The sequence below is a fragment of the Astyanax mexicanus genome, chromosome 9 (genome assembly GCF_023375975.1).
Source record: "Astyanax mexicanus isolate ESR-SI-001 chromosome 9, AstMex3_surface, whole genome shotgun sequence".
Lineage (NCBI taxonomy): Eukaryota > Metazoa > Chordata > Actinopteri > Characiformes > Acestrorhamphidae > Astyanax > Astyanax mexicanus.
In genome coordinates, this window is record NC_064416.1 from 6885691 (window position 1) to 6901167 (window position 15477).

The window sequence follows — 15477 nt, forward strand, 5'->3', positions numbered from 1 at the left end:
TCTGAAAGGCCAGAAAAACAAATTGACACATAAAAAGTAAGGCATGGGTAAAAATAATGCTCATTAAATTAATAAATAAACAACCAAAGCTAAAAAATTGTTTTACTCATATTGACAGAATTAAATGCAAAACCACTATTACATTACAATTCACTGCATTTTTTATTTTTATTGAAAAACAGTACACAAGAATTCACTTTTTTTAAACTAAATGCTGAATTTGTGTGAAACTTGCACTTTATTGCACTTTAAAAGATGTTATAAAATAAATATAAAATATAAAATAAAGATAAAATCATTGTTTCTGTATATACAAAGGTGCTATACAAATACAATTAATTACCTTGCCTAAAATGATTTTACATTAACACATTATACATACATAAGTTTTTCGAACTGTGTTTGTAGTAAAAGTTCTGGATATTCTGGAATATTTCAGAAAAAAAAAAAAAAATGATATTTTCTTCTACTGTATCATTAGCTTTTCAGCTCCCCACACACACCTTCTCTTTCCTCTACTTCAAACCCAGTTCGACCCATTCCAGCTCAATTCTGCTCTTTCACACACCAGCCCAACCCCAAACCCATTCCCCAGCCCAGTTCCCAGCTCTGAAACTGGAATTGGCAATTCAGTCCTGAGTATTGATTCTTCAGCTAGCGCTAGTTCTCTGTCCATGATAGCGGCTGCGCGGTGTTCGATCTGATCAAAGCAATCAAAGCTCGAATGAAAGAGCAGAAGCTAACAGACTCTGCTAGAATGGCAATGGTGCTGAATCGCCTGCTAGCATGAGGAATTACCTCAGCTGTACATTAGCGTTAGCGGTAGCGGTAGCAGCGTAGCAGGGCAGTTTAGGCATGTTAATGCTAGGCTGTTTGGCTAATGTCCATTATTAGCTTTGGTTTTACTGCAGAATAAGTGTTGAGTGAAAGAGACTGTTGCAGGCTGTGCTTGAGTTTAGCCTGAAAAAAAGAAAATAAAGTAAATATAGCTTCATTGGTAACAATTTACAAACATGGTATATTAATTAACAACATTTACGACTGAATTTCTCAATTAATTATTAATTGACTCTAGTTAAGACAGTATTAATCTTTTTTTTTTGTTTGTTTGTTTTACCTTAAATTAGTGTCTAAATTCATTATTATTTACAACATTCAGTACCACTTTAAAATGAGACTACCTTTATAAAGGCTTTATAAATGGTCAATAATTAGTTTATTAATGGTTACTAATTAGGTTGTAAATACCTAAAAATCATTAATAATCAGTTATAAGACATACGTAGAAAGGGCAACAGTATAGATGGCTGTGGGTTCACTACTTGGCAAACAACAGGTCACTGTTGCCCTTTCTACGTATGTGTTATAACTGATTATTAATGATCATTGTTGTTTTATTCTATAAACTACAGACAACATTTCTCCCCAATTCCAAATAAAAATATTGTCATTTAGAGAATTTATTTACAGAAAATGAGAAATGGCTGAAATAACAAAAAATAACCTCAAATACCGCAAAGAAAACAAATTCATATTCATAATGTTTTAGGAGTTCAGAATCAATATTTGGTGGAATAACCCTAGTTTTTAATCAGTGTTTTCATGCATCTTGGCATCATGTTCTCCTCCACCAGTCTTACACACTGCTTTTGGATAACTTTATGCTGCTTTACTCCTGGTGCAAAAATTCAAGCAGTTCAGTTTGGTTTCATGACTTGTGATCATCCATCTTCCTCTTGATTATATTCCAGAGTGGTTTTCAATTTGATAAAAAACAAAGAAACTCATAATTTTTAAGTTGTTTCTGGTTGAGAGTACGCTGTGTGTGATTGGCTGCTGCTTCTCACTGGTGTGTATGTGTGGATAAGTGCTGAGTGTAAATGGATGTGTGTAAAATGTGATTGCAAAGCGTCCTTGTGTCTATATAAGTGTAACTTCATGATATTATTGTTGTATGTACTGATAAATGATTTAAAGTGATTGAATAGTTAAACACATGTGTTATTAGGTTATTAGATAAATATGAATATATGTTTAATTTGGAAGAGTTACAACAAGCAAATGGTGCCCATTCGGTGAAATGGCCAATATATAGTGAGGAATTTGATTACTGGGCCAAAATCCAGCTCTCTTTATCAGATTTATTTATTTTTATTATTATTTTAAGAAATCAGAGTATACTGTTTACGCTGTAAACCCAGACGTTGTTTGAACTCAAATGATTTAAGTCTGTTTTACATAAAATTGGATATTTCTAAACAATACTCAACTATTTTGAGTTAGCTGAACATTTGTGGGAACAAATACATTAAAACTGAGATCTTTGAGTTGAACCAATTTAATAATAACTGAGTTTAATTTGTTGCTATTGGCAGCTGCTTTTTCATTGGCTTCTGTTACAATCTATTTGCATACTGGGTGTGTCCAACAGTTTCTGACTAACACTCACCATCAGTGTGTAGTGATTCCCCCTGGACTACCTTACAAATAAATCAACTTCCTCTTTAGTTGAAATAACTTAATGTTTTAATTTATGCTAACTCAAGTTTTCATTCCCCGTTACTTAAAACATTTGAGTAAACCGGCTGCCTTAAAAAGTTACGTAAACTCAATTTATCCAGTCTTACAATATAACAAAAATCAAAAGTTAAATCAGCTTCCTCTTTAATTGTAATAACTTGATGTTCTAAGTTGTGCTAACTTAAGTTTTCACTACCCATTACTTACTTTTTAAGGCAACTGGTTTCCTCAATTTTTTTAAAGTAAATTAAACTTATCTGGGCTTACATTTTACATGACTCCTTGAATAATCAGATAACTGCACTAATCTGATTATGAACAGATTTTTTTAATGCATGTAAATGTACTTATTAATGCTCTTAATCGAAATTAAAACACTTCAGTTTTTATTTGTTTCTTGTTAAATGTCTCAGCTATGGATTGGTGTGTGATTAGTTTTTTTTACTACAGAGAAATGTTCAGTCTTTTCCTTCCTAAAGCAGCAGAACATGCCCACTACATGCCCACGTGTAGATCATTCCACTGGTCTGAGGCCAAAGGTGATCTCTTAGGATCATAAAACAACCTGGATTACTACCCATTACGAAAGAGTGTTAAAAATATCACATCTAATCGCTCGGTTAGGACATGCTCAGTGCTCTGTTAGGACCACTCTCGCCTCGCACAGCTGTATACGTTTTATAACTAGTAGCTATATTAGAATCATTCATTAAAAAAGCCTTTTTAATTAGATATATCAATAACTTTTTAAAGAAAATAGCTTATTCCAAGATAAAAGTGCAGCTGAAACCAATCTAGACTGCTGCTTAAAACACCAAAAGGCTTTTCTACATAATTGGTTCAATCCAAATATGTCATGACTATGGTTATTACTCTATTACGATATTGTTTCCCTTGAGCAGACTCCTGCCGTTGTTAATGAATCTGAAACAGCAGAAATATTGGACAGCCTGGTCTCAAGAGGAATTCAAACAAATGAGACTAAAAGACCATTTCAGAATTCATACAATGTGTTCTAAACAGAGTTTGACCTTCATGCATATACGCGAATTATTATTATTATTATTTTAAATTAACAAGCCGAAGTCAAATGATGTGAATATAGAACGCTACTTAGTTCACCTCAACCTAAACATACAGCGCTGGAAAAAAAACACTCCAGTTTCCCTGATTTTGCTATTTATAGGTTTATGTTTGAGTAAAATGAACATTATTGTTTTATTCTATAAACTACGAACAACATTTCTCCCAAATTCCAAATAAAAATATTGCCATTTAGACCATTTATTTGCAGAAAATGAGAAATGCCTAAAATAAAAAAAAGGTGCAGAGCTTTCAGACCTCAAATAATGCAAAGAAAACAAGTTCATATTCATAAAGTTTTAAGAGTTCAGAAATCAATATTTGGTGGAATAACCCTGGTTTTTAATCACAGTTTCCATGCATCTTGGCTTCATGTTCTCCTCCACCAGTCTTACACACTGCTTTTGGATAACTTTATGCCTTTACTCCTGGTGTAAAAATTCAAGCAGTTCAGCTTGGTGGTTTGGTGGCTTGTGATCATCCATCTTCCTCTTGATTATGTTCCAGAGGTTTTCAGTTTGGTAAAATCGAAGAAACTCATCGTTTTTAAGTGGTCTCTTTTTTTTTTCCCCAGAGCTGTATAATGTATAATTCTTACAGTTTCTCCATGAGTTTACATCCATTAGTTATTATTTTTAGAAGCAGCAAAATGGAGAAAAGCATGCTAAACATTGTTTACTCAAGACTTCTTCAAGTACTTGGCAGACAAATTTTAAGCATTTAAGCAATGTTAGGAATTTATTGGGGTGCAGTTTTTTTTTGTCTTATTTGTATAAACTTTAGGAATACATTGTTTATATATGTTAAGACATACAATATTTAATTAACTTTAAAACCCCAAACTTGTGTGAAAACATATACATTTATATACAGTAGCCTACTTTATGGAGATTTTAGGCACCAAATCACAATATTTCATACAATTTCTCTCAGAAGTAGAAGTAGAAGAAGTAGAAGAGTTTTAGATCCAATCCTAATTGTATTTTATTTCCTTACCCTTTGTTTTAAAGTGGAACCCTTCCCCTCGGAAACAGAGCTACAAGGGAAAGGGGTGAAATCCTGCCCTTAACAACTGGGATATCCCTTCGAGGTTTTGATATTTGCCAATACACAGTAAATATATAACACTGCTTAAGTAACAGGCTACTAGCCACTGTCTATAGTTGACCCAATTGGGTTGATGCGATAGCTTTGGAGTGCTAAAGTTTAGCAACCTAACTGCTGGTTAATTAATTAACTTCATAGCATCGTATGTCTTCAGAAAAGTCCATTCCTTTATTTCTCTGCAATGAGAAGCTGAAAGTAGCTTTTAATAGCTTTAATTTTATTAAATGTTTTCACTCTTAAAAGCTGCAGCTTCTGCCATCTGTTGCACTATTTAAGATGGAATGGGAGAGTTAGCTAGCTAACTACTGAGACAAACTACTAGTGATTTGTTTGTTTAAGCTGGTTATGAAGAAATGACCATAAAACCATAAAACAACACAATAAACCATGCAAATGTAACCGATATTGTAGTATTTTAATGGACAAAATTGCATTTATAGGTTTTGTTAACCACATTAGAACAAAATAAAGTAAATATAAATATAGTAAAAAGAAAGAATGCTTGGTTCCAGATTTTTCCTTGAAGCCCCTATAGCCACCCAATCAGCAGCTCACCTGATGTACCATTATTAAACTCTGATTTACCAAACCATAGACTGTGTATAGCTGGACAGAGCATCGTCTCTCAAAAGTGAAGCCACCACAGGTCGGGCGCCCCCTGCTGTTTGGTTGCAGAAAGCTGTGTAACCCCACCCATCCCCATAGGTTTCAATGGCAAAACAGACAACTTTCAATCACGTTTTTTTCTAATATACTGTAATTCTACCTCCATTATTTAAATGCAGCAGCTAGTGTAACCTCTGCTTATATTTTCAAAATTTTATATCCCCACAGAATTCCTTTTTTAAAATGTTATTCAGCTCTATTCAAAAAGGTGTGGTTATTGTAAAAGGGCTGGTTATGGGTGGGACCAATAACAGACCGTCAGCTCCGCTCCGCTCCGCTCTGCAGCCTGTGACCTCGAGGCAGCCCTCAGGGGCGGGGTTATTTAAATGAGCAGGCTGTCTCTCCACAGTCTTTCTCCCTCCTCTGGTCTCTACTGCGCTCTACAGACTCGGGTTTCAGGATCGGAAACATGGTGGATTCATTTTCATTGAATGAATGGGAACGGCGACACGGCGTCCATATTTTTTACAGTCTCTGTACCAAACCAATTGACATATCATTCACATCTTTTAGTTTCTCACAGTTCCCACTCAGCATATGTACATCAGGAAGGAAAAAAAAAAAACAAAACAGAGAAATAAAATGAACAACAAACACTAAACAGCACTAAAAATGGTTAATATAGCAGAAAATTAAAATTCCTATTGATACCAGGCTGTCTTTATAACAGAAAAATAAGAATGCAGTATTTTATAACACCAGTGGTCTGTTGTTGTAGTGTGACATGTTTGTCTGACCATGGAATTGATTCCTAGTCTGCCCTGAGCAGGATATTGATGTTTATTGACTTAAAACGGCATCTTCTGGTGCATGTCTAAAAAAAAAAAAAAAAAAAAAAAAAAACTCTTTATAAAAGTTTCTTAAGAGTTCCTTGAAGAACTTTTCTAGTTTCTTTGATTTGAAGCTCTAAAGGAACCATTTATGATGCTTTGGCCAACTAATAAGGAAATGTTTTTACAATAAAATGTCCCTAAAGTTTCCTTAAAGCATCTTAAAGGGTTCCTCCACAGTTTTAAATTAGAAAACACATAAGGTACTTTAAGGAAGGAAGTTTTAGTAGTCAACACATTTAGGTTTAAGACTGTAGAACCTCTGAATCATTGAGCATCTACTGTATTATGCAAGCACTTTGCACTAAAATATGAATTCATCCAGAATCTTGCAATACTAGAGCTGTTGCATCATCAGTGACGTTCAGTTCGAGAGTTTTGAGAAGTAACTGCTGGAAGATGAACACTTGCAAACTCGGCGTGTGCTTAGTCATCCTCAGTGGATGACTAAGCACAGGCCAGAAAGAGAGAGAGAGAGAGAGAGAGAGAGAGAGAGAGAGAGAGAGAGATTCTCGGGGGTTAATGTTTAATGTGGAGCAGCATGTGTCTGTTAATGGAGCTGTTCAGGTTTAGACAGAGAGAAGAGCTTCAATACGACCTTTAATAACATCTGCTTATCATTCACAACCCTCATGGGTTATTACTGCACTTACACACACTCTAACACCCCCCCCCCCCCCCACACACACACACACAGTATGATTGCACAATCCTTTACTAAACAGTGGGAGGGACATAAAGGAGCAACATTAAAACCAGAGAAACTTTCAGCTGAAACTTTGTCTTTTCTCTGACCACAGCTCGGACTGTACCAACCAGACACACCAAAGAGAGAACAGCTGCAAAGGTAAGAATCAACAATTCAAATGACATTTTTTAAATTAAACAGCTCTGGAAAAAAAAAAAATTAAGAGACCCCTTCAGTTTCTGAATCAGTTTCTCTGATTTTGCTATTTATAGGTTTGTGTTTGAGTGAAATGAACATTGTTGTTTTATTCTATAAACTACAGACAACATTTCTCCCAAATTCCCCCCAAAAATATTCTCATTTAGAGCATTTATTTGCAAAAAATGAGAAATGGCTGAAATAACCAAAAAGATGCAGAGCTTTCAGACCTCAATTAATGCAAAGAAAATCAATATTTGGTGGAATAACCCTGGTTTTTAATCACAGTTTTCATGCATCTTGGCATCATGTTCTCCTCCACCAGTCTTACACACTGCTTTTGGATAACTTTATGCTGCTTTACTCCTGGTGCAAAAATTCAAGCAGTTCAGTTTGGTTTGATGGCTTGTGATCATCCATCTTCCTCTTGATTATATTCCAGAGGTTTTCAATTTGGTAACATCAAAGAAATTCATCATTTTTAGGTGGTTCTTATTTTTTCCAGATGTGATTTGTGTGATTTGTCTTGTTTGATGATATTTTTTCAAAAATCTATTTTAAAATATATATTTTAGGATCTGACTTGATATTGCATAAAACATATTAATAATATTGACTGAACTAAGAAACAAAGCTTTTTTTAAAATAAATAAATAAATAAACAAATATAGATGTAATAAACATTTCATTTGCATTAACATTTTTTTTTTGCATTTAACTGCACAATTGCGTGAAACATGCAATCTTCAAAAAAAATCTAACAAAAATATATTTAAGTTAATCCTAGTGTTCCTGGCCAGGTTTCCCTGCTTGACCATCTAAGAATCTAATATAGAACTGCATAAACCCTGTAAACACTTCTAATAAATAGCATGAGAACCAGAATTTAAAGAACCTTTATATTAAGTGTGTAGTTCTTCATGTATATATTTTTTGTTTTGCTGATTAAAGTATTGATGAAATGCGTTCTGTATAAACTGGACTTTCTAAACTCTATATCCATGTTAATTAAGAGTAAACAAGAGCTTTCTAATAAAAATAAAACACAAAAACATAAAATTTAATAAATAAATGCAACACACATATCGAGCCTATATAAGGACAGTATTCCTGCTCACTTTGACTCTTTGATGACAGTTTAAAGATTGATGATATGTAATTTAGCAGAGATGTCCTCAAACCACTTGGCAAGTGGTTTTTATCCCTGTCAAATTATCAGTATAAAAATAGCATTTTTTTTTTAATTATTTTATTGATTGATTTATTTATATTTTATTTTATTTTGGGAGTGGACGGCTTGCAAAACAAACCTTTTTTGCCTAAAGTTATAAACAAATTGTCTCAACCTTTTTGTATATATGCTGGTGAGAAAGAGAGAGGGAAATATAGAGAAAGAGGGAAATATATAGAGAGAGAGAGAGAGAGAGAGAGAGAGAGAGAGAAAGTAGTGTAGATTGCATCCTCTGTGTTCTCCAGGCTGATTTCTCACTGAAAGCATGATAAATTGAGGATGGATTGGCTGAAGGGAATAGTGTTACGGATGCAGTCGGAAGTTGATTTTTTATGTCCGTGAAACCAGCTTCCAACATCCTGGAGGAAATGAAAGAAAAAAGAAAGGAGCAGAGAATTGGAGAGAGGAGGGAAATTGAGAGTTAATAGACAAAATGGACAAAAATATTAAATACAAAATATTCATATTAAATCTTGATATGACCAACCAACTGTACACCAACTTATTGGGTTCAATTATCTATTTAACCAATCATGTGGCAGCATAGATATTTATTAACCACTACCCAGCACAGATACAGGTCAAATGGGATCTTGAGGCGACTTTGAGAGTATACTATATAACATTCAAAGTAGAAATGTTAAAGGTTATATAAACTTTACCGTAGTAAATATTTATTTTTCAGACGACTTTTTACTTCTATTTCTTAAATTTTCACACAATAATCTGAACTTTCTACTCCTTACATTTTAAAAATAGCCTCGTTACTCCTGTTTAATTTCAGCTCGTTTTTATTCCGGCTTCTCATCGTTCAACAAAACCCCTATCCAGATAAATCTCTCCTTTATCCAGATAGAGTGAATCTGATTGTGATTGGATGTAGAGAACTATAAACATATACCATTCCGACTCCCTATTGGTTTATACTGTGATCCATCACACCGCACATGTCCCCCCCACACACACACACACACTCCAGCAAGAACATAGCAGACGTATGTAGTCTAGTATGAAGATGATCCGTGCAGAGACTCCAGACCAACTCCAGACAAACTCCAGACCAACTAAACTTCTTAAGCCTATGGTAATATATATGTGCATTGTCAACAGGCAATAGTTAGACTGGTTGGAGCTGACAGAAAGGCTACTGTAACTCTCAGAAGCACACTGTTCTCTACAATTATGGTAAAAAAAAATCAGAGATTAGAAACTCATCCAAACCTTGAGTAATGTTCAAAAAAATTATATTTAATTACTTTTTTGTTGAGAGGCTTTTTTTATTTCACAAACCATCCCTAAATAATAAAATAAACATGGTGAAATGTGTTCTAAATCATGTAAATTGGGGGAAAAATAGCTTTCACTTTTCCTCGTTGGCTCTACTGCTGACATGTTCTACTTTGTGATCTATTTTGCACTGTAAAAAAAAGTTTCTTGTTCATCTTAGCAGCAAAAAAGTTGTCATGTTTTTTTTTTTTTTATTCACTGGCAACTAAAACATACATATATATATATATATATACATATATATATATATATATATATATATATATATATACTGTATAATAACTTTCATTCATATATTTTTACCTAATGATCTAATGCTCAGTAGATGTGAACAAAGCAGTAGTTCATCAGAATTTGAATATTTACAAATGTGATAGCAACTTTTTAGTTACTTAAAATGTAAAAAATAACAGTTATTGATCATTAGTTAATGGTATATTAATGAGAGGGTAACATTTATTTTAAGGAACACAAATTAGGCGCTTATCAATGTCTTATTAATTTCTTAATAAAGCCTTAACTAGACATTTGTGAGTGATTTATTCACTACTTATTAGACTTTATTCTGTGTGTTATTGGCACTTAATTAGGGGTCTGTGATTGATTAAATATTTATTCAGTTCTTTTAAGTGTCTAATTAGTGATGAACAGAACCTCACTTTAGAATATGGTGCACATCTCGGTCTATTAGTCACTTAATAACCCCTTATTAACTCAGTAAACTCCAGCACAGCCATAACCTTACCAAACTCACATAGATCAAACTGCTGCCAATTATAATAACACTAATAACATGTAGAATTAGCTAATAGTTAATTCTTAATAATCTGCTTAACAGGGTGCTCACATAACTGTTTATAGTGCACTATAAGTAAATAACTAATACAGCCATTATTAATCATTTCCACATAACAGACCCCTAATTAAGCACCAATAACACTTACACAGAATAAAGCCTAATAAATAGTGAATAAATCATTTACAAATGTCTAATTAAGGCTTCATTAAGCAAATAATAAGACATTAATAAGCGCCTAATTTGTGTTTCTTAAAAAAAGTGTTACCAATGAAAGGTATTATAAAGTGTTACCCATACAACCAATAATAGAAGACTGAGGCATTAAATTAAATTAAATTAAATTAAATTAAAATAAACCAGAAACAGAACTGGAAAACATATTTTTTCTTTGGACAGCAGTGATATATATAGTATAAATGTAGGTTCTGATGTGGTAAAATTGTGTTTCAGATGGGAAGGCGGAGATTCTCAGGGTTGGAGATCACCCTGATGGTGATGTTTGTCCTGATCGGGGTTGTTTCTATTGCGCTGATTGTCCTGCTGGCCACTGGTGAACCTGCGACCGTCAAAGAGGGTGAGTGATCACTATAAACCCCCCCAAATTCTACAGCATCTACTGCTACATCTAACCCAACCTGAACCCCTAAACAACCAGGGGTGGGTTTGTGGGTTTCCCGAAAACGATCAATCTTAGCGAAGAACTGGGAACTTTAAGAACTTTACCAGCCTTAAGCTAGATACAACATTGCACTACTGTTATACGGGTTCTATTTATATTGTCACTTGATCTTAATCACCATTAATATTGCACTATTATCTTCTGTCTCACAAATGTCTATTGTGTTTTTGTTGTATTGTACATATAGTGTCTCCCACTCATTTAGATTTAATTATATATTTATTTCTTTTTATTTCTATTTATATATCTATTTCACCCCCACCACTACTGCACCTTGTTCTGTCTCATGTATGTCTGTGTCCCTGCTGCTGTATTGTACACATAGTGTCTCCCCTTTTTCTTTATTTTTCTTTATTATCCATTATCTGTACTTGCTGTAAAATTGGGAAGGAGAGTAACGTAATTTCAATTCTATGTATGTCCTGTACATATGCAGCATTGACAATAAAACTACTTGACTTGACTTGACTTAACGATCGAAGTAATGAATGATGTGAGTAAAGGACGAGCCAGTTCTGCGAGTGTTTCCCAAAGAGCTGCACAAAGCGAAAATTAACTAACGAGGTTAAAAAACGTCTTTGTTGACTCCTCCCCCCGAAACATCGCGCTCAATCGAACCACAAATATCATTCAACACTGCCAAATATAGAGTATTTATTCACTATTATGCCCAAAAAACGTAGAAATGTGTTTTAATCAATATCATTATACATATTTAAAAATTTAAATTACAAAAAGATGTACTTTGGCATTGAATAAAATACTCCTAAAGATACATATGACTAAATAAATAATCCAAAATCTAATGTGGATTTTAAAGATTTATTTGTGGGTTTGATTGGTCAATTCCAATATGCCCAGTTAATAAGACTAATAAGACAAAGACGGCATTATAATATAATATGATATAATATAATTATTTCTATAATTGATTCAACCACAGAATTAATCATTTCTCTCCCTCAAAATTGGCGACGGTCCCTGGTGTTTAAGGTGGTGAACTGCATGCAGAGATTAAGATTAACGACTGATTAAGATTAACGAGATTAAGATTAACGACTGGGTCGGGTTACTCGTTAATCTGCGAGCGAGTTTACCTAGTACTTTAGTTACGCACGGGTTTGGGAAACACTCTTTAATTAACAATCAATCTTAAGTATGAGTTAACGAAGTTCTTCGCGTTACGAAGCTTTTGGGAAACCCACCCCAGAAATATACTGAATTATTATTCCTTCACCCATAATCTAAAGTCACCCCTAGTCTTCCACGGAGATTTTCCTTCTCCTACCTTTCTTTAACCTACAGAAATCTGGAGCTATTATTGTTCTTCTGCTATATGGCACATCCAATTAGCATAATTACATATTTATACTACTCAATTCATTACATAACCTATGGAAAGGATTATATTTGCATTCCATTTACATCCGTAATGATTTCTGACTTTTTTTTACTATGTTTCACATTGTTTCAAGAATAAAAATAAATGAAACCAAGTTTTCTTTCCATAAAGTGAGACTTAAATAATAAAATATAGAGTTAATAATAAAACATATTGTCTTCGGTCAGTCAGTTGAGGTTAAATACAGAAAAAAAGAAAAGTTGGTGTAACAATTTATAATTTAATTTTTGTGTTTATTTTAGTATAGTAAAGAAGACGAAAGAAATAGGTTTTATTTTTATTTGCCTAAATATCAGTCAAGAGAAAAAAATACACCTCTATGTTTTTTTTTGTCTTGTTACATAAATAGTTATAAGAATTATACCATACATTTTGAGAAGAAAATCAGAAAATTGAGTACAGATTTTTTTTTTCTGTGAAATTCAGATTATGAGGGAGAGATATTAAAAGCTAGAAAACTGAAAAAAATAATAAATTGCATTTATCTTCAAAGTACAACAAAAGAAAAAAGAAATAGTTTAGTTAGACACATTTGTACACATTTGTAGTCATACAATTTAACTCACAAACACTGACCATCTTCTACTAGAATGAATTTTGTGATCAAGTATTTTTTTTTTTTATTTGAAGGAAGATTATAAAGACATTGTAGTTAGTGGCTAATGCTAATGCTGCTGCACCCAGAATTTATACAAAAGGCACAGCGGGTTATAAGGTGCACTGTCAATTCTTAAATAATTGTTAAATAAACTTGTATACAAAAATAAATACAAAAATAGTTGTATCCAGAAGGAAGTGTCATAATGCATTACTATTTGGCAAGGAGATTTGAGGGTTAGGTGTAGGGTTAGATTTTAGGGTTGATTAAGGGTTAAGGTTAGGGTTAGGTGTAGGGTTAGATTCTACGGTTGATTAATGGTTAAGGTTAGGGTAAGGTGTAGGGTTAGATTTTAGTGTTGATTAATGGTTAAGGTTAGGGGTAGATTTTAGGGTTGATTAAGGGTTAAGGTTAGGGTTAGATTTTAGGGTTGATTAATGGTTAAGGTAAGGGTTAGGTGTAGGGTTAGATTCTACGGTTGATTAATGGTTAAGGTTAGGGTAAGGTGTAGGGTTAGATTTTAGGGTTGATTAATGGTTAAGGTTAGGGTAAGGTGTAGGGTTAGATTTTAGTGTTGATTAATGGTTAAGGTTAGGGGTAGATTTTAGGGTTGATTAAGGGTTAAGGTTAGGGTTAGATTTTAGGGTTGATTAATGGTTAAGGTAAGGGTTAGGTGTAGGGTTAGATTCTACGGTTGATTAATGGTTAAGGTTAGGGTAAGGTGTAGGGTTAGATTTTAGGGTTAATTAATGGTTAAGGTAAGGGTTAGGTGTAGGGTTAGATTCTACGGTTGATTAATGGTTAAGGTTAGGGTAAGGTGTAGGGTTAGATTTTAGGGTTGATTAATGGTTAAGGTTAGGGTTAGATTTTAGGGTTGATTAAGGGTTAAGGTTAGGGTTAGGTGTAGAGTTAGATTTTAGTGTTGATTAATGTTAAGGTTAGGGTTAGGTGTAGGGATAGATTTTAGGCTTGAGTAGTGGTTAAGGTTGAGGTTTTAAAAGGTTATTAAAGGTTATTAAAGCATTGTATCACTCTTTAAATATACTGATTAATAATAATGTGGCTACGAGAACACTTTAGTGCACTATAGCATAATAATGATTAGTATACTTTAATCTACTTTTTTTCACTAGGGTGTAGCCTCACATTGTTCACAATGGGGGGTCTATAAGGGATTAAAATAACACCCAGAGTTTAAGCCATGCTAAAGGCGAGCTGAGTATTCGGTATAAAGCCTTGAAGATGATTGTGCTCCTTGGGAGACGCCGGTTCTTTATACCTAAACAAAACAAGCCGTCACCTGAAGGACCGGAGGAAGTGCAGGGCTTTGATGTTGTATAAAAGCGTGAGGAAAACGTCTAGCCTGCCTGTCATCAAGGACACTAAATGAAGTGGGACACCCTAAAGCAATACGGTTCACAGGCGCTCGCCGACAGCCCGGGGAGCGGTGAGAATACTCGTTCCAGAACCCAGACAGACGTGGTTATTGTGACAGCTGTCAGCCTCAATCATCATTTGAAGCCATGATATTGGTCAAGCTTGCTATATTTAAACCTCTGGAAATTATAGCCTGAATGATTGGTTTTAGGGGAGCGAAGGAATAGAGGGGTGGGTTATAGGAATTGTAGGAGTTGTGGGAGTTGTAAACAACCTTGGATACACAGCCATTCATGAATGCGTGATGGATAAAAAAGCTCAGCTCTGGGCTGTATAAGGCCATGCAGATTTGCATATTTGTATAATGGATTCGATTGCTTCACTTATTTTCAGTGGGTAGAAAAAAAAGTAAAAAAAAAAAAGAAAAGCGGATGCAAATATGACTTTACACAGTCGAGTCAAACGCGAGAAAAGACTCACAGCTGGGGGGCCGGCTGGGTCTTCTAAGCAAGACTGATAGGAAATTATCGGCCTTGTATTTGGTCTCAGACGATTTGCGTTGCCCTGCAAAACAGCCGAGTGTGTTTAGTCTAAGGGAGTCTCGAAAAAGTTCAAAGAAATATATTTACTGAAAGAACTCTCAGCCTGGGAGAGGCTCTTGGTAGAAACCCAGAAAGTCAGAAATCCCCAAGTTCCCAGAAGTCCAACCAATTTACAAATAAAAAGTTCTAGAGTACACTTATTGTCAAACAAGAGAAATATAGAAATAGTTGCAACCAGAAGGTAGTGTCATATTGCATTGCTAGTGGAAAGTAAGATAAAAAAAAAATATATATATATATCTAGATATATCTATAGCGCACCATTCAATTGCAGATTACACAGCTGGATTTAGGTCGTGTTGGTGTGTCTTTGGTATCATGAGGACACAAAAAATATACCTTGATTAATCATAGGTGTGTTTTGAGCGCAATGTGAAATAAACCAATCCGTGTTTAAGTTATCATTCCCT

The 15477-nt window shown here is 34.1% G+C and overlaps 1 protein-coding gene across 1 annotated transcript in view; it reads left to right on the forward strand.

Moving 5' to 3' along the window:
• Positions 1–6944: 6944 nt before the first annotated feature.
• si (sucrase-isomaltase (alpha-glucosidase)) overlaps positions 6945–15477 on the forward strand; it is a 132951-nt gene continuing 124418 nt past the window's right edge. Inside the window, exons 1-2 of the mRNA XM_049483309.1 lie at positions 6945–7053; positions 10860–10983. Of these exons, the coding sequence (XP_049339266.1) occupies positions 10860–10983 (124 nt within the window). The 5' untranslated portion in view covers positions 6945–7053. The remainder of the gene's footprint in view (positions 7054–10859; positions 10984–15477) is intronic.